Source organism: Megascapheus bottae, chromosome 13, assembly GCF_031878675.1.
Source record: "Megascapheus bottae isolate mThoBot1 chromosome 13, mThoBot2.hap1, whole genome shotgun sequence".
Classification (NCBI taxonomy): domain Eukaryota; kingdom Metazoa; phylum Chordata; class Mammalia; order Rodentia; family Geomyidae; genus Megascapheus; species Megascapheus bottae.
The window spans coordinates 38,455,094-38,474,551 of record NC_143521.1 but is presented as its reverse complement, the minus strand read 5'-3'; the positions used below and the strand labels follow the sequence as shown (position 1 = coordinate 38,474,551).

General features: G+C 40.1%; 1 protein-coding gene across 1 annotated transcript in view; it reads right to left on the bottom strand.

Annotated features, from left to right (window-relative positions):
* Rfc1 (replication factor C subunit 1) overlaps positions 1–19,458 on the bottom strand; it is a 66,780-nt gene that overhangs the window by 35,648 nt on the left and 11,674 nt on the right. The window contains exons 4-7 of the mRNA XM_090343708.1: positions 18,708–18,830; positions 7,741–7,973; positions 5,291–5,368; positions 787–864 (exon numbers count right to left, since the gene is read on the bottom strand). Of these exons, the coding sequence (XP_090199834.1) occupies positions 787–864; positions 5,291–5,368; positions 7,741–7,973; positions 18,708–18,830 (512 nt within the window). The remainder of the gene's footprint in view (positions 1–786; positions 865–5,290; positions 5,369–7,740; positions 7,974–18,707; positions 18,831–19,458) is intronic.

Below are 19,458 nucleotides of genomic sequence, written 5' to 3'. Positions count from 1 at the left end.
CCAGTGGCTCACTCTGGTCAGTAGGCTGAGATCTGGCAATCAGTTAGATGCCAGCCCAGGCAGAAAAGTCCATGAGATTCTTGTTTACAATTAACCACAAAAAAAAGCTGGACTTAAAGCTGTGATTCAAGTGGTAGAGAGCCTTGAGCAAAATGCTCAGGAAGACTGTAGCCCTGAGTTGAAGCCCCAGCATTAGTAGAAAGTATGGGGGATTGAGGGAGAGGAAGGGTGGGAGGGAAAGAAGGAGGGAGGGAAGGAAGGAGGGAGGGAAGAGAGGGGGAGAGGAAGAGGGGAGGGGAAAAATTAATGCCAGAAAATAAGTTTTTCCTTTTCTTCTTCTTTTTTCTTGTTACCAGGCTGAATTTAAACTCAGTCTTACACTTGCTATACAGGTGAGTATCTGTTGGGCCATAACCCCACAATCCTTTTAGCTTGGATATTCTGTGAGACAGGATCCTGAATTTACACATAGGCCACCCTAGACAGCAACCCTCTTATTTTCACTTCCTTTGTAGCTGAATCGACAGGCTAACATGCACATCGTGTTCATCTTTATTGGTTGAGATTGGAAACGTTTTGCCTGAAGTTGGCCTCCCAGTCTCTAAGCTAGTATTACAGGCATGAGACAGTGCACCCAAATGGAATAAGCTTTTCATTGAGTTTTCAAAAATCTATATAATTTATTTCCTTTCTGGAAAAGTTACTCAGGGCCCAGAATATTCAGACATTAGAAAGAAATCTTAATCTGTATTGTATATTTAGAATGCTAACAGTCCAATATGGCACCTTTTTGGTCTTAGGCTCTTCATCCAACATTGCTAATGTTCTGGCAAACTCTTCATCCTCATGCAATTGCCTCTCCAGCTGTAAAAAAAAAAAAATCCAAACATTGAGATACTCTTTTGAGCTTGAAAGTTTTCCATTTCTAATTTATACTCTTAGAAAAAAAATTCCTAGAAAATAACCATAACATTTTACAACTGATCATTAACAGTTAAAAAAAAAATCACAGCTTTAGCCAGGCGTGGTGGCTCACAACTGTAATCCCAGCTACTCAGGAGGCTGAGATCTGAGGATTGAGGTTCAAAGCCAGCCCAGGCACTAAAATCAAAAATCAGTGAGACTCATCTCCAAATAATCAGAAAACGGGAAGTGGGGATGTGGCTCCAGAGGTAGGGCAGAAGCCTTGAGCTTGAAGAGCTCAGGGACAGTGCACAGGCCCAGGGCTCAAGCTCCAAGACCAGCCGACCCCCCAACACCCAAAAAGAAAACAAAAACAAAAACACACAGCTTTGCCAGGTGCTGGTGGCTCACACCTATAATTCTAGCTACTTCAGAAGGATGAGACATAAGGATCCGAGGTTCAAAGCTAACCCAGGTACGAAAGTCCATGACACACTTATTCTCCAATTAACCAGAAGTGACACTATGGCTCAAGTGGTAGAGCACTAGCCTTGAGATAAAGAACAAAGGGATAGTACCGAGGCCCAGAGTTCAAGTCCCAAGACCGACCAAGACAAAGACAAAACAACAAACAAAAAACCAATTTGTTTCAGTAAGCCAAATTAGACTAGACTCTAAAACATCAATTTCTAGATTTATAGGCATAACAGATAAATTCAACACTTAAGGGAAAGGGGTTTGTTGTTGTTGCTGTTGTTTTTTGCACCAATTCTGTGGCTTGAGCTCAGGGCCTAGGTGCTGTCCTTCTGCTTTTCAGATCAAAGCTAGCATTCTACCACTTAGAGCCACGGCTCCATCTCTGGCTTTCTAGTGTTTAATAGGAGATAAGAGTCTCACAGATTTTCTTATCCAGGCTAGCCTCCAGAGTAGATAAAATTAAAAGCATGAATCAGTGGCACCTAGCTAACTTCAACACATTTTTAAGGTGATGTTTCTAACAAAATTCAAAGTCTATGTTTAATAGTCCTAGTATAACACTTATACATCTCTCATTTATATATTTTTAAATGATAGATCTCTGAAATAAATCTCATCTTAACAGAAAAATAATTATGCAGAAGACAGAAAAACATGGGGAGTCAGGAGTTTGACCTAGTGGTAGAGTGCTTTCCTAACATGCACAAAGACCCAGGTTCAATTCCTTGCTACCACAAACAGAAAAAAAGAGCAAAAGTGATGCTATGGCTCAAATGGTAGTTTTAGCCTTGAGAAAGCCCAACAACAGTGTTCAAGTCCCGGAGTTCAAGACCCAGGACAGGCAAAAAAAGAAAGAAAAAAAATAGAAAAAGGAAAGAAAGAAAATTCACTGGGCACCAGTGACTACACAAATGTAGCCCTTTCTTTTTATCATCAAAAACTCTGTAATTTAAAAGCATCTGTTCTAACTTTTAAAAATATAAGTCATTCCATCAGTTTTCCTACATACTAACAAAGCACATTCTACTTAACTACTTCCAAATACTTTCATTTCAAGTAAAATGGCTCTTTCAGAAGAGAATATATAGCAATGAAAAATATTCTCAATATAAAATAACCCATTTTATGACCAATAATCATTTTTAGAACAAAGGAATTCATGATGGCATCATAATGCAGTGTTTAACATAGCTCACTTAATATAGTGACTGCAGATCCTATCTATAATCACAGTTACTCAAGAAATTGAGATCTAAGAATCACAGTTTGAAGACAGCACGGGCAATGGGGCCACAAGTTTGTTCTAGTGGTAGAGTGCTTGTCTAGCTTCCACAAAGACCAGGGTTCAATTCCTCAGTACCACATACTCAGAAAAAGCTGGAAGTGGTGCTGTGGCTCAAGTGGTAGAGTGCTAGTCTTAAAGCCCAAGGACAGTGCTCAGGCCCTGGGTTCAAGACCCAGGACTGGCAACAAAAAAAAGCCTGGGCAAGAAAGCCAGTGAAATTTTTACATCCAATTAACCAGAAAAAAAAAAAAAAAACAACTGAAGTGGAGCTGTATGTAGTTCAAGTGGTACAGCCAAAAAAGCTCAGAGACAGAACCTAGGCAATGAGTTCAAGCCCCAGCATGACACAAAAAAGAAAAAAATATATACATACACATATACACATACATACATACACATCCAGACACACACAAAGGAGTATTAGATACTGGGCAAAGTTACTACATGAAAAAATGGGAGTAAAAATGACGAGGGAGGCTCTTGGGAGGAAAGATCATTAATACTTTTATTTTTTGGTGGCTCATGGAGCTTGAACTTGGCTTGAGCACCGTCCCTGAGCTCTTTAGCTCAAGGCCCTAACCTTGAGCTAAGCCCCATTTCCTAGAGGTTAATTAGATAAGAGTCTCAGGTCCTTTTGTGACCAGGCTGGCCTTAAACCTTGATCCTCAGAACTCAGCCTCCTGAGTAGTTCGGATTACAGGCGTAAGCCACCACGCCTGGCCAAGACATCATTAATTATTGACATCCTCAAAGACCTTCATCATTAATAAATTACCCAACAAGATTCTGAAAGAATGTGAAAGAAATGGAAAAACACAGAATTGTGATAGCTTTGGTTCCTTGGAATGAACTGGATAATCCTCTACTATTTGCAAAAAGACAGATACCTAAAAATTCCTTCAGACTCTGACCTAGGCTACTTGTGCTACCTTGAGTTATAAGAATGCCTGTTTGCAAATAGTACAAATTCAGCATGATCAAATAAGACAGAAAATAACTTTGAAGACATAAACTGTCCGATTAATGAGAGCAATTCACAATATGGAAGTCTCTGCTTCTGAGGGGTTTTTGTTGCTGTTGTTTGAGTTTTGATGCCACAGCTATGAGACATAAATAGCCCCAGTAGATAGAATTTCAAGGCTATATAGAGGAAGAGGACACGTGAACAGCAATATAATAGTAGCAATATAATAATCTTGAGCTAGAAGCAGCAGGCACCTAGCACTGGAGCTTCTGGTGGAGACTGGCATGCCCCCTTTACTATGTTCTTTATTCACAACTCCAGTACTAGTCTTTTCCTGGTCTCCTTTGCGAGATGATCCTCTCCTTCATCTTAAGTATTGAGTTGCCAGAGCTCAAGTCTAAAACTTTTTCCTTTTCTATTTATATTCTCTCCCCAAGGTTTAAGGTACACAAATGCTAATGATTCCTAAAAGTATACCTCCAGCTTAGAGAACACCTCTCTACACCCATTCCTCACTCCACATTTCTTTACTCAACCACTACTCTACATCTCCACTGAAGTCTATTACACATCTCCAACTTAACTGCCCAAAACAGAACTCTTGGCTTCTCGGTAACCCATTTCTGATTCCCACGAAGCCCTGTTCATCGACCCACTTAATGCCAAATCTATCACTAACAAGAACCTTAAGGCTCTAGGTGCAGGTATACTGAGATGATACCTAACAACCTCCAAGCAGGTCTGCTTTTGCTCATGTCCTACCATGAGCAAAGACACCACCAGTGATTCTGTACATTTAGCTTTACAGGAACAGAGAACTTTTCTTTGAAGATCCATGAAGTCATACGACTTCTTTTGTCAAAATTGTGATGGCTTCCATCTCACAGAAATTGAAATTCAAAGTCCTCACTATCTATATCTAAAACCATTTTAGTAGAGATCAAAGACTTACCAGGGCCTACAGTACTCACTGCTGGCCATTTCTCCAAAATGATCTCGTACTACTATTCTCTATTCTCCTAAACACTGGTCTCAGGAACACACTGAGCACATGTCTCTGGGAAGCTCTCACTTGCTGCTTCACTGCTCCCTCTGCTCGGTGGAATCTTCCTCTCTAAGTCCCAGCACTGTGGCTCACTGTATCAAGCCCTGCCACAGAGCCAACTTCTCTGTTTAGAATGAAATACTCACATTCACCTCAAAATTACTCCTGTTCTTTACAACACTTAGGTGTCTGCCAATAAACGTCCTTTCATTTCTTCACACATAACTCAAGTTATGCTTTCAATAACTTGAGTTCTAGGCATTCTGAGTGCTTACTAAATACTTGGATAATTGAATATACAGGTTACAGCTCAAGAGAGAGCTCCGGACTAGAGACTAAATGAGCTCTATCTGGATGCTACAGGAGTGAAGGGAAATGAAATATATGCAAGTTGTTTTAAATATACTAAAAGAGCCTCCCATCCAAATTGGAAAAAAAAATCTTTACCTCATCATTTGCCTTTTACAGAAATTTAGATTTTCTTCTACTATAGTTCAACTTGTCTTACACATAACTTCCAGTAAGGCTTAAGTCAAATTAGACTCAAGCAATCTTATATTTGCTTAGCTATACCAAATATCAAGGTATTAGTGGTATGTAAGGGCAACAGTAATACCTCTGCATCTTCATCAAGTTGCAACTGCTTGGCAATGGCTTCATCAGTTTTTCTGGAATCATCTGTATTTGGGGAAGACTAGATTTCAAAGAAAAACAAGATTAGCATATACCTTAAATTCAGAATAAGCTACCTTTTCTTGACTAGCATAGTAGATACATCAAAGGGAGGAAAATATACTAGCAACAGTTACAGTCCACAGGGACTACACCTTGACCACACCCAGTCTCCTAAAGAATAAATATCCTACAGATGGTTCTCACTAAGTTTCTACTGATATATTCAAAATAAGTACTTGCAAAGGAAAAATGCTATAAATTAATGCTTGGGAAGTAGTCCAGAACATTGACAAACCAATGTGATGACGAATTCATTATCTTGCATACCCATTAAGGAAATGAACAAACACACATGGTTTGGCACCATTATCTACATTGGAGGCTAGATTTACAATAATACACTTTAATATCTACTTCCAAAATGCCTAAAAAACGATAAATCCAGTATCAAACTTGAGAACATCAAAAACAAATGCTCTTTTTATAATGGATGTATTTTTGATATCATTTGCAGATTTATTATCTATTTTTGTCTGCCTAAGAAAAACAGTAAAATAAGTTTAAACTTCTGGGAATCCAATTAAAATTCTTAAGAACAAGTATTTTTTTCTTTTTTTTTTTCCTTTTTTTTTTTTTGCCAATCTTGGGGCTTGAACTCAGGGCCTGAGCACTGTTCTTCGCCTTTCTGAAGCATAGAGCTCTAGGCTGGGAGTTTGGCCTAGTGGTAAGAGTGCTCGCCTAGCATGCACGAATTCCCTGAAACCACAAACACAGAATAGGCCAGAAGTGGCACTGTGGCTCAAGCAGCAAAGTGCCACCCTTGAGCAAAAAGTGTCCAAGGACAGTGCCCAGGCCCTGACTCCAAGCTCTAGAACTGGCAAAAAAAAAAAAAAAAAAAAAAGAAAAAGAAAAAGAAAAAAAGGATAAAGCTCTACTACTTGAGCCACAGCACCACTTCCAGCTTTTTCTATGTACGTCGTGCCAAGGAATCATGCATGCTCAGCAAGGACTCTACCACTATGTCAAACACCTGACCCTGTTACCTTCTTTTTTTTTTTTTTTTTTTTTGGAGGGGGGGTCATGGGGTTTGAACTCAGCCTGGCACTGTCCCTCAACTCTTCAGATCAAGGCTACCACACTACCCCACTTTACTAGTTTACTAGTGATTAACTGGAGATAAGAGTCTCAGGTCCTTTTGTGCCTGGGCTGGCTTTGAACCTTGATCCTCAGACCTCAGCCTCCTGAGTGGTTAGGTGTGAGCCACCTGCCTAGCACAACTACTTTTTTTTATGGTCAAAATATTTTTGTCCTACTCTAGTATTTCCAAAAAGAGGGCAGTGAGGTGATAAAACAAATTTTCCTAATTTCAAGTATGAAAGAGAAATTCTAGTTTCCTTAACCTCTAAAAGGACAATACATTTTTATCTGTGGTTACAGAAAATTATTTTCATCATCAATAAAATATATATTTATTTACTTATTTTTTTTTTTTAAACCAAAGGCTTGAGCTCCGAGCCTGAGCACTGTCCTTGGACAGGGTCTTCATGCCATCAATAGCTGGGATTACAGGAATGAACCACTGGTGCCCCTACATGTTTTGTTTTGTTTTTCTTTTTCTGCCAGTCCTAGGGCTTGAACTCAGTGCCTGAGCACTGTCCTTGGACTTTTTCAAGGCTAGTGCTCTACCACTGGCACCACAGCACCACCTCCAGCTTTTTCTGTGTATGTGGTACCAAGGAATAGAACCCAAGTCTTTGTATATGCTAGGCAAGCACTCTACCACTAGGCCATGCTCCCAGCCCTTGCTTTTTTTCTTTTTAATGCCAGTACTGGGGCTTGAACTCAGCACCACATGCCATTGCCTGGCTTTTTTGGTCAAAGGCTGATGCTCCACCACTTGAGCCACATGTAGCTTTTAGCTGGTTAATTAGAACTAAGAGTCTTACAGACTTTTCTGCCCAAGTTGGCTTCAAGCCTTAATTCTCATATCTTACTCTCCTGAGTAGCTAGGATTACAGGTATGAGTCACTTGTACCCAGACCTTTGGTTATTTTTCAAATAGTCTCTCTTGAGAGATTTTTACTCATGATGATCTAGACTGCAGTCCTCTTATTTATATTTCCCATACAGCTATGATGGCATGTACCTGTCACCATATCTAATTTGTTTTTCTTAGCTTTCTATTCGTTGAGATGAGGTCTTGTAAATTTGCTTGTTTGGCTTGGGGTTGCTTCCAACCATGTTATGCTGTGTTTTGATTTATTAGCGAAAGCATCTTTATATACGTTCCAAGCTGGACCCAAACTTGCAGCCATTCACATACTTCTATTACAGGCATGGACCACAGACCCAGAAATCCTGAACTTTCTTGCTTGCATGTAGGATACTCACCTCTTTTCTTTTGCTTGCCACCATCTTCTTATCTGATCTTCGAACACTTCCAGTTCCAAAATAATCAAGAACTGACGTTGGTGTAAGCTTTATGGGTGATAAAGGTTTATTCTTAATCTTAGTATTTTCTTCATTCTTTTTTATGTTTGATGCTCCAAGATAACTATTTTTAGATCTTCCATTTTCTTTGGATTTTGAGGCTGTCTTCTTACTAATGAAGTCATCATCCTCATCTTAAATGGAATACAATCAAATTTTTTCATGAAGTATCAATTCTAATTACATAAAGTAACCACCTTACTAAGTTTATGAAAAGTATCTAAGCAGGCTGAAAATGTGGCTTAGTGGCGTCAAGCATGCATGAAGCACTGAGTTCAATTCTTCAGTATCAAATAAACAGAAAAGGGTAGAAGTGGTACTGTGGCTCAAGTAGCAAAGTGCTAACTTTGAGGAAAATAAGCTCAGGGACGGTGCCTCCAGCCAGTTCAAGCCCCAAGACTGGACCCAAAAAATAAAAAGTATCTAAGTGATTTTAGAAGTTAGTGTATGTTTTCTCGTTAATTTCTGAGTATTTACCAGTGCCAGGCCTGTAATATACCATCTCCTCCAATTTCTAGCCATCAAACCCGGGTTTAATTCCTCTGTACCACATACACAGAAAAAAGCTGGAAGAGTTGTGTTGAGGCTCAAGTGGTAGAGCTCTAGCCTTGAGAAAGTTCAAGGACAGTGCTCAGGCCCTGAGCTAAAGCCCAGGACTGTATAAGAGAGAGAGAGAGAGAGAGAGAGAGAGAGAGAGAGAGAGAGAGAGAGAGAGAGAGAGAGAGAGGGAGGGAGGGAGGGAGGGAGGGAGGGAGGGAGGGAGGGAGGGAGGGAGGGAGGGAGGGAGGGAGGGAGGGGGGGGGAGGGAGGGGGGGAGGGAAGGAAGGAAGGAGGGAAGGAAAAAAGGAGGGAAGGAAGGAAGGAAGGAGGGAAGGAGGGAGGGAGGGAGGGAGGGAGGGAGGGAAGGAAGGAAGGAAGGAAGGAAGGAAGGAAGGAAGGAAGGAAGGAAGGAAGGAAGGAAGGAAGAGAAAAAAAAGAAAACAAAAAGTAGTTGTGGGGCTGGGGAGTTTAGCATGGTGGGGGCTGAGGAGTTTAGCATGGTGGCAGAGTGCTTGCCAAGCATGCACAAAGACCCAGATTTGATTCCTCGGCACCACATACAAAGAAAAAGCTGGAAGTAATGCTGTGGCTCAAGTAATAGAGTGCTAGACTTGAAAGGCTAAGGACAGTGCCTAGGCCCCGAGTTCAAGACTCAGGAACTGGACAAAAAAAAGCCCAAAACACATTAAAATTTTTTTTTGTTTTTCTTTTTTTTGCATGCTGATCAAGTATGCTACCACTTGGCCATGTTCCTGGCCCAAAACTTATATTTTTAAGAGCCTTATTTACACTATGACAATGCTTTCCTTACTAGAAAACCTTAAAATTGTTTGCCTAAAAACCAATCTTTAGTTCAAAGATTTATTCACACACACACACACACACACACACACACACACACACACACACACACACACACACACAAAGAGAGAAGACCTTGTGTATCGATGAAAGAAAGCCAATATAAAGAAAATGAAAGACAATCATGAAGTCTAAGTTATCCTAGGGATAAGGTCTACTTTATGAATGTGGCATACAAAACTACTTCTGAATGTGTCTTATTTCTTGGCAAGTGCTCCCTTCTTCAAACACAAACATTTGCTAATAGCTTTATCTCCTAGGCATTGTGCCGAGACCTTAAGTAACTGTGTTAAAAAAAAAAAAAAAAAAAAAAGCCAGGCGCCGGTGGCTCACACCTGTAATCCTAGCTACCCTAGCTACTCAGAAGGCTGAGATCTGAGAATAGTCGTTCAAAGCCAGCCTAGGCTGGCTTTGGAAGTGAGCCTTTTATCTCCAATTAACCACCAGAAATGGAAGTGACAAGTGGTGCTGTGGCTCAAGGGATAGGGCAGTAACCTTAAGGTGAAGAGCTCAGGGACAGCACCCAGGCCCAGAGTTCAAGCCCCACAAGAGACAAAAAATAAATAAAAATAAAAAAGACTGAGCCATGCTTTCCAATTACATTACATTGAAACTGTATCATAACAAATAAATCATACAAGTTCTAGATCATAAAAATATGAAAGATAGGGCCTGGAGTGTGGCTTAATGGTAGAGTGTTTGCCTAGCATGCATGAAGACCTGGGTTCGATTCCCTTTCACCACATACATAGAAAAAGCCGCAAGAGGTGCTGTGGCTCAAGTTGGAGAGCATTAGTCTTGAGAAAGCCCAAGGACAGTGCTCAGGCCCTGAGTTCAAGCCCCAGGACTGGCAAAAAAAAAAAAAAAGATAATTCACTATTTAAAGCAAGGATGAGCTGAAGAGCTCAGGGAGAGTGCCCAGAGTTCAAGCCCCATGACCCTCCCCCACACAATATATACATATATATATATATATATATATATATATGGCTAGACAAACTCTAAAGCCCGCTCCTTTATAAATATGACAGTATGAACAGATTAGACTATTATACTCAATACTGATATGATGACTTAATTATATAAGCAGTTATGAATACATACTAGTATGATTTGTCTAGATGGCAAACTGGAAGAACATATCTAGAAACCTAGAGAAATTCATAATCTTTAGTAAAGCTATCCTTGGAGACAGCAGGTTTGAGCATTCATATATATGTATGTACCACACATCATTAGATACATGAAAAATGTAAGCAACTGAAAGAGTCAAAACTGAGGAAAGGCTTATACAAATTGAGATCTAACCATACAGGAGATTCAGGCAAAGTCCTCTAAGTCCTCGCCAAAAGAAAATTAAGCCTAAATTTCAAGCCTCAAAAATTAATAAAGCAGTCTGCAAATGGCTCACACCTATAATTCTAGCTACTCTGGAAGCTGAAATCTGGTCCTCTCTCTCTCTTTTATTTATTTATTTTTTTGGCCAGTCCTGGGCTTGAGCTCAGGGCCTGAGCATTGTCCTTGGACTTTCTCAAGGCTTGACCTCTACCACTTGAGCCTTTTTTTCTATGTATGTGGTACCAAAGAATCGAACCTGGCTCTTTGTGCATGCTAGGAAAGCACTCTACCACTAAGCCAAACTCCCAGCCCGCTCTCTTTCTTTTTACTTCCCAGCTACCAAGAGGTAGAACCATAAGGTTCTGCCTTGTTCAAAGGCCTAAAAACAATAAAATCAATGACTATGGACTGAAACTCCTGAACCCATGAGCTAAAAATTTCCTCCTTTATGTTGTTTTCTCTGGTATTTAGTCACAACAATAGAAACATGACTAATACTGCACTCTTGAAGTTACAGGCACAACTAAAGATAGTCTGTCATCCTGCCTATCTGAACAAGCAAGAAAACCTCAAGAAAGCAACCCTACTGCCTCTACATGACCTCTGAACTAGCTGACTGAAAGGTCTTTGGCCCTTAGAATTTCAGAGGCTACACCAATGTATTATATAGAGAGAAAACAAAGGAGATAGCTAGCTGCTTGAAAAGACAGTCATTTGTCAGGCATTGCTGACCCTTCTCATATAAAATGAATATTGTGCAATCATCCACACTTGGTAGAGATAAAACATCCCTCTTTAGAATTTGCCCCTGTTTTCTAACAAGCCTCAATTTGTTTCTGCCTCGCCAGAAGCCACAGGCAAACTATGTTCTGTTCTCCCAGAAACTTATAATAAAATATTGAAAAATACATCTAAGCCAAATTTCTGAGACTAGTTGAAAACCACGGGCAATTGAATACTTAAAATCTCCCTCCAGGATATTTGTCTCCTTATAAAAACATCATTTATTTTTATTTATAGACAACATAATTTCAAATGTGGCAACCCCAACAAGTCAACTAACATTATCCAACATAGAGGAGAGGAATTGCCTGGAAGAGGAGATTGCTTTGCCACTCTGAGTTACATACATTCATTTATTTAAAAGAAAAACAAATAAAAGAGAAAGAAAATAATGCCCAGGCTCATAATAAAATCTATTTACAAGCCAAGAAGGAAAAAAAAATCTAATTCTGGAGTTTGGCTTTTCAACAGATCTCTGAATATCCTAATTCTGTGATTTGCTTTCTCTTTGGTCTACAACACATGAAATTAATGGAGAAACTAAAAATAATTTATCAACTAGTCAAAAACTAAAAACTGTCCCGTGCTGACAACTTACCTCTGTAATCAGATACTGAGGAGGCTGACAGCTAAGAATCACAGTTCAAAGCCAGCCCCAGCAGGAAAGTCCAAGAGACTCATCTCCAATTAATCACCAGAAAACTGGAAGTGGAGCTATGGTTCAAAGTAGTAGACTGCTAGCCTTGTGCAAAAAGGGCTCAGGGTTGGCCAGGAGTTTGGCCTAGTGGCAGAGTGCATGTCTAGAATGCATGAATTCCTCGGTACCACATACATAGAAAAAAACAAAGTGGTTCTGTGGCTCAAGTGGTAGAGCTCTAGCCTTGAGAAAATCAAAGGACAATGCTCAGGCCCTCAGTTCAAGCCAGGATTGGCAACAAAAAAAAAAAAAAAAGAGCTCAGGAAAACTGGGAATGGTGGCTTATACCTGTAATACTAGCTACTCAGGAGGCTGAGATCTAACAATCATGGTTCAAAGCCCGAACAGGCACAAAAGGACCTAGACTCTTAGCTCCAATTAACCTCTAGAAAATGGGAAGTGGTAGCCTTGAGCTGAAGAGCTCAGGGACAGTACCCAGATCAAGCCCCATGACCTACCAAAAAAAAAAGCCAAACTTGGATGGGGCCAGGAGTTTGACCTAGTAGCATGCACAAAGACCTAGGTTCGATTCCTTGGTACCAGATACATGGAAAAAGCCAGAAGTGGTGCTGTAGGTCAAGTGGTAGAGTACTAGCCAAGGACAGTGCTTAGGCCCTGAATTCAAGCCTCAGGACTGGCTCATGCCTATAATCCTAGCTACTGAGGCGGCTGAGATCTGAGGATCATGGTCCAAAGCCGGCCAGGGCACTAAAGATGTAAGACTCTTATCTCCAAATTAACCAATAGAAAACAGAAAGTGACACTACAGCTCCAGGGGTAGAGAGGTAGCCTTGAGCTGAAGAGCTCAGAGACAGCAACTAAACCCAGAGTTCAAGCCCCACAACCAACGCCCCCCACCAAAACAAAAACCCCTAAATTGGCTTTGGAGGTACAGAAAAGTACATGTACTATCTAACCTTCAGCCTATGTTCACTAAGTAAATTCAAGGGAGATAAACTAAACATACCATCTCTGTCCATTCATGTGATTAATCAGACATACATAATCAGTATAGTAAAATAATATAATATGCTGTTATCTTTAATCAAAAAATCAAGCTGTAAAATTGTTACAAGAAGATGTTACTCAAATGGATTATATGCCTAAGTTACAAACGTGTTCAATACAACCGAAAGATAAAAGGGTTTGCTTACTTAGGGAATGCTTACTGAAGTGATTTAAAATAATATTACTGGGGGCCGGGAGTTTGGCCTAGTGGTTAAAGTGCTTGCCTAGCATGCATGAAGACCCGGGTTCGATTCCTCGGTACCACATACATAGAAAAAAGCCAGAGGTGGTGTTGAGGCTCAAGTGGTAGAGCTCTAGCCTTGAGAAAGTCCAAGGACAGTGCTCAGGCCCTGAGTTCTAGCCCAGGACTGGCAAAAAAAAAAATAATAATAATAATAATATTACTGGGCCGGGAGTTTGGCCTAGTGTAGAGTGCTTGCCTAGCATGCACGAAGACCCGGGGTTCAATTCTTTGGTACCACATACATAGGAAAAAAGCTGGAAGTGGTAGAGGTCTAGCCTTGTGAGAGCCCAAGGACAGTGCTCAGGCCCTGAGTTCAAAGCCCACGACTGGCAAAAAAATAAAATAAATTTACTTATACCTGTAATCCTAGTCACTCAGGAGACTGAGATTTGAGACCTGCCGTTCAAAGCCAGCCCAGGCAGGAAAGTTCATGAAGATACTCAACCACCAGAATACCAGAAGTGGAGCTGTGGCTCAAGTGGTAAAGTGCTAGACCTGAGCAAAAGAGCTCAGGGACAATACCCCGGCCCTAAATTCAAGCCCCCTGGACCAAACAAAATCATTATTATTATTATTACTCTACTAAATAGTTTATCCACCCTCAAAAACTATACATTCTGTTCCTTCAAAATCTTAGTAAACAAGCTGGGTGAGGTGGCTCACACCTGTAAAATCCCAGCTACTCAAGAGGCTGAGATCTGAGGATCAAGGTTCAAAGCAAGACCAGACACAAAAGGACCTGAGACTCTTATCTCCAATTAATCTCTACTTGGCTCAAGGGTAGAGTGGTAGTCTTGAGTTGAAGAGCTCAGGGACAGTGCCCAGGCCCAGTTCAAGCCCTATGACCCATCCCCCCCAAAAAAAATCTTAGTTTGCAAATTAATATTAATTACATTTATCAATAGGTATAATCAAATACAATACACAGTTCTTGGTTTCCTCTCTAAGAAAATTTTCTGCCTAGGTCTGTTTCCCTAAACAGACCTGCAAAAAGCTCTATCACCAGCCAACAGTGGTTCCCGCCTATAATCCACAGGAAGCTGAGATCTGAGGATCGCAGTTCAAAGCCCAGTTCAAAGCCAGCGCAGGCACTACAAAGCCATAAAATTCTTATCTCCAATCAAGCACTAGAAAATGGGAAGTAGGGCTGTGGCTCAAGGGTAGGGTGGTAGCCTTGAGCTGAAGAGCCCAGGGACAGAGTTCAAGCCCCAGGACCAAAAAAAAAAAGCTCTATCAACTACAGAAGCTATATCTACTGACCTCCTACACCAAGCTGTCTATAGGGGAAATGAGTTTGACCTAGTGGTAGAGTGCTTGCATAGCATGCAAGACCCAGGTTTGATTCCTTGGAACCAAGTACATAGAAAAAGCCAGAAGCAGTCCACATAATAGAGTGCTAACCTTGAGGAAAGTTCAAGGACAGTGCTCAGGCCCTGAGTTCAAACCCCAGGACTGGCAAAAAAAAAAAAAAAAAAAAAAAAGCTATCTAAAAATTTGAGAAGAAAAAATAAGTAACTTCAAGAACACTAAGTTCTCTAGAATTAGAAATTCTAGTAAAATTACCAATCATAATTTCCAGGAGATAAAAAATTTCCCACTCTTTTTTTTAATCAAATAGCAGGTTAAATTGCATAATAAAAGGTCATCTTTGCCAAACAAAACTCAAGGTCTCTCACTTCATTAAACAGCCAAAGTAAACATATTTACTTAGTCTAACAAGTATTTGGGTTTCACCAAACAAGACTATTTTACTGGTTAATAATTACCTATGAAGATACTTATAAATAATATTTTTCTCTTCCCAAAAGTTCAGAAATTAACAGTTCTTAAAATAAGTCCTAAAAAGACTTAAAGAATGATGAAAAACATTTGTCAGGAAGCTGATGTGTATAAATAACATAGCCTAAAAGATTATATAGTAATAGAAAAAATTAAAATTTAGATTATTTCTAAAGTCTGTTTCACAGTTTAGAAAGCACTATGCAATAGAAATGTGAATTATTCCCTGACTTTTTGAGGGTGGCACAGTGGTTCTGACTTACATTTCCTACATGACTAAGGTACTTGAACACCCTTTCAAATTCTGTTATTTTTTCTTTGCCAGTCCTGTGGCTTGAACTCAAGGCCTAGGCATTGTCCTTGGAAATTTTTCTTTTTTTTTTTTTTTATAATCTCTTTTTTTTTTTTTTTTTTTTTTGCCAGTCCTGGGCTTGAGCACTATCCTTGGACTTTCTCAAGGCTAGCACTCTACCACTTGAGCCTCGGCACCACTTCTGGCTTTTTTTTTTGCTATGTATGTGGGGTACCGAGGAATCGAATCTGGGTCTTCGTGCATGCTAGGCAAGCACTCTACCACTAGGCCAAACTCCCGGCCCCGTGTCCTTGGAAATTTTTTGCTCAAGTCCACAGCACCACTTCTGTCCAATAGCAACAAATTAACTAGTAGTTAGCATACTGGACATGCAAAGAGGTAACTAATATAGGCCAAATGTCATTCCTTAATTTCTAAACAGTACCATAATCAACATCAAGCCCTAAATACGTCAGCAAAAGCAAAAGGGGAGGCAGTTTCACAACACATGGTACCAGTGTAACGCAACAGACCCTATTTTAAATGCTTTTCAAGTTATTAACTCATTGGAGCATCTCAGAGGCCACTGATATATTAGTTGTCCCCATTTTACACAGGAGGAAATTAAGACATAGAACAGAACTAGATTCTTTCCTGAGTTTCAGTTCTAAGGAACAAACACACTGCTGAACATCACAGTCGACAGATATATTATACCTCAAGATTTTTAGCTAAACAAAAGGAATACACATGTACATCCTAGGCAGAATGACACAAACATTACCTAGTGGTCACAGAAAGTTCAGATTAAAAAAAAAACAAAAAAAAAAACATGCTTCAGAAAAATGACAAAGACTGTTTTACTAAAAAAAAAAATCAATTCAGCATTGAAGAAAATGCATGATCAGAGCTCAAACTGTCTGACCTTTATGTACTTAAAATTACAAGATAAGATAGCCTTGGTCCACAGGTGAAGGCCAGGGCTGTCTGAACTCATTGGCATTTTTAGGGAGTCCTAGAAAGCTTGATCATACACTTTCAGTTATGTAATAAACTTATTACCACCCTCTTTTCCCAAACCCTATCCTATATTCAAATTTCCAAAAAGTAGCCAGGTCTGAACTGGGACACCTCTGAAACAAAAGAGTTCATCGGTATGATGTGCCTGAGAACAAATTTAACAATAAAACAAAAAGGCTAGTGGCTGTCTTAATAAAGAAACACATCTCCTAGGCATTTTTTTCTTCAATCAGTTTGATAACCTCATATTGTCTATGAAGTTCAGCTCTGAGCTTCATTTCAATGTGAACTTTTACCTATTGGTAAAAGTGCCTACCTATGGCAGGCACTGTCTAGGTGTTCCCTACACATCATTTTATATATATGACAATTCTGAAACAGAAATGACTTTTCCCCTAATTTAGCTGTATTCTTCTAGGGTGACATTATTCATCAGTCCTTACACAAGTCTATGAAATAATTTATAATGCAATCTCAAGATTAGTACACAACTAGTTTTTGCTCTGATCACACTTCAAACAAATCAAACAGAATAAATATAAAATAATTTTTTCTTAAAAAAAGTCAATGCTAGGGGCCAGGAGTGGTACAGTGCTTGCCTAGCATGCACGAAGAGCCAAGTTCGATTGCTCAGTACCACATACATAGAAGAAAGCCAGAAATGGTGCTGGGGCTCAAGTGGTAGAGTTCTAGCCTTGAGAAAGCCCAAGGACAATGTCCAGGCCCTGAGTTCAAGGCCCAGAACTGGCAAAAAAAAAAAAAAAAAAAAAAAAAAGTCAATGCTAAAAATCTTTAGCATTACCAGAGAGTCCGAATCATATGTCATATCTGTGATAAACTAATAAATCACAAATATGAATAATCATATCTACTTTTTTTAAAAATCATGACAACTTTAGCATATAATACGAAAAACAAAAGTACATAAAATGCAGTTCTAGCTGGGTGCTCGTGGCTCATGCCTCTTAATTCTACCTACTCAAAAGACTAAAGTCTAAGAATTACAGTTCAAAGCTAGTCTGGGCAAGAAAGTCTGTGAGATTCTTTGGATTTTGTGGGGGCTTTTTTGGTGGTGGTGGTGGTAGTGGTGCTTTTTTGTCAATCATGGTGCCTGAACTTGGGCATGGGCACTGTCCCTAAGCACTTTCTGCTCAAGGTTAGCACTTTACCCCCTCTTTGAGCCACAGTGCTACTTCTGGTTTTCTAGTGGTTAATTGGAGATGAGTCTCACAGACATTTTTGCCTAGGCTGGTTTTTTAACTGCGATCCTCAGCTCACAGCCTCCTGAGTAGCTATGATTACAGGTCTGAGCTACCATCACCTGGCTTTGTGAGATCCCTACCTTCAAGTAACCACTGAAAGTGCTGAAGTAGAGCTGTGGCTCAAGTGGTAGAGTCTAGCCTTGAGCACAAAAACTCATGGACAGTGCCCAGGACCTGAGTTCAAGCTCCAAGACTGGCATCCAAAAAAAAAAAAAAAACGTAGCTTTAAACTACTTTTTTTTTTGGATTGGCATCAAAAAAAGTTCTAAAGTAACTCACTTTTTGGGAGATTGGTCATAGCTTGAGCTCAGGGCTACACTGTCCCTGAGCTTTTCGGATCAAGGCTAGTACTCTACCATTTTGAGCCACAGCATGACTACTTCTGGTTTTCTCGTGGTTAGTTTCCTACGTAGGCTGCCTTTGTACTGTGATCCTCAGATCTCAACCTCCTGAGTAGCTAAGACAACAGGCATGAGCCACCAGCACCCAGCCTTACTAGTGTTTTAAAATAAGACTGAAAGTAATGCTTTCATATATGTGATTCAATACAGAACACTTATAATCTTCCTCTGGAGCTGAAGGTGCAGCCCAGTGGTAGATAGAGCACCTGTCTACTGTCCAAGGGGCTCTGAGTTCAAACAAAAAGAAATTGCTCCATCAGCAAATGGAGCCAATAATTACAACTTGCCCGAGAAATACAATCCAATAAAACAAAAAACCAGAAGCTCAATTCTTTTTTTTTTTTTTTTTTTTTTTGCCAGTCCTGGGCTTGAGCTCAGGGCCTGAGCACTGTCCTTGGACTTTCTCAAGGCTAGAGCTCTACCACTTGAGCCTCAGCACCACTTCCGACTTTTTTCTATGTATGTGGTACCGAGGAATCGAACCCGGGTCTTCATGCATGCTAGGCAAGCACTTTAACCACTAGGCCAAACTCTCGGCCCCCAGAAGCTCAATTCTAAGTGAAGGAGATAAACTCAGATACAAATAAAAAAAAAACTCGAAGCATACTAAAATTCTCAAAAGAATAGAATATAGTACCCTTACCTGTTTCTGAAATGTATGTAACAGGGTCCTGATGCAAAATTTTACCAGGTTTAGAAGACAATGGAAATTTTTCTGATTGCTTTTTGGCATTTTTTACCTGCACTGACTCTTCTGATTCTGAATCTAGAAAGAAAATCAAAACGTTGAAAAGTACTATAATATAGAATACTTTTAAACTAGTTACCACTAAGAACCACTTCCTAAATGAGCTCAGGCACTTATGCTTGACCTTTTTTGCTTAATTTATTTTTCAGGTAGGTTCTTGAATTTTGCCCTAGGCCTTTTTCTTTTTTTAATTTGTTTTTGGTGGGTCATGGGGCTTGAACTCTGCCTGGGTGCTGTCCCTGAGCTCTTCAGCTCAAGGCTACCACCCTACCCTTCTGCCAAGTCCCACTTCCCATTTTCTAGAGGTTAACTGGAGATAAGAGTCTCAGGTTGGGCCGGGAGTTTGGCCTAATGGTTAAAGTGCTTGCCTAGCATGCACAAAGACCTGGGTTCGATTCCTCAGTACCACATACATACCAAAAAAAAAAAAAAAAAAAGCCGGAGGTGGTGCTGAGGCTCAAGTGGCAGAGCTCTAGCCTTGAAAAAGTCTAAGGACAGTGCTCAGGCCCTGAGCTCAAGCTCAGGATTGGCAAAAAAAAAAAAGAGAGAGTCTCAGGGCGTTTTGTACTTTGAACCTTGATCCTCAGATCTCAGCCTCCTGAGTAGCTAGGATTATAGGCATGAGCCACCACACCAGCAGCAGGGC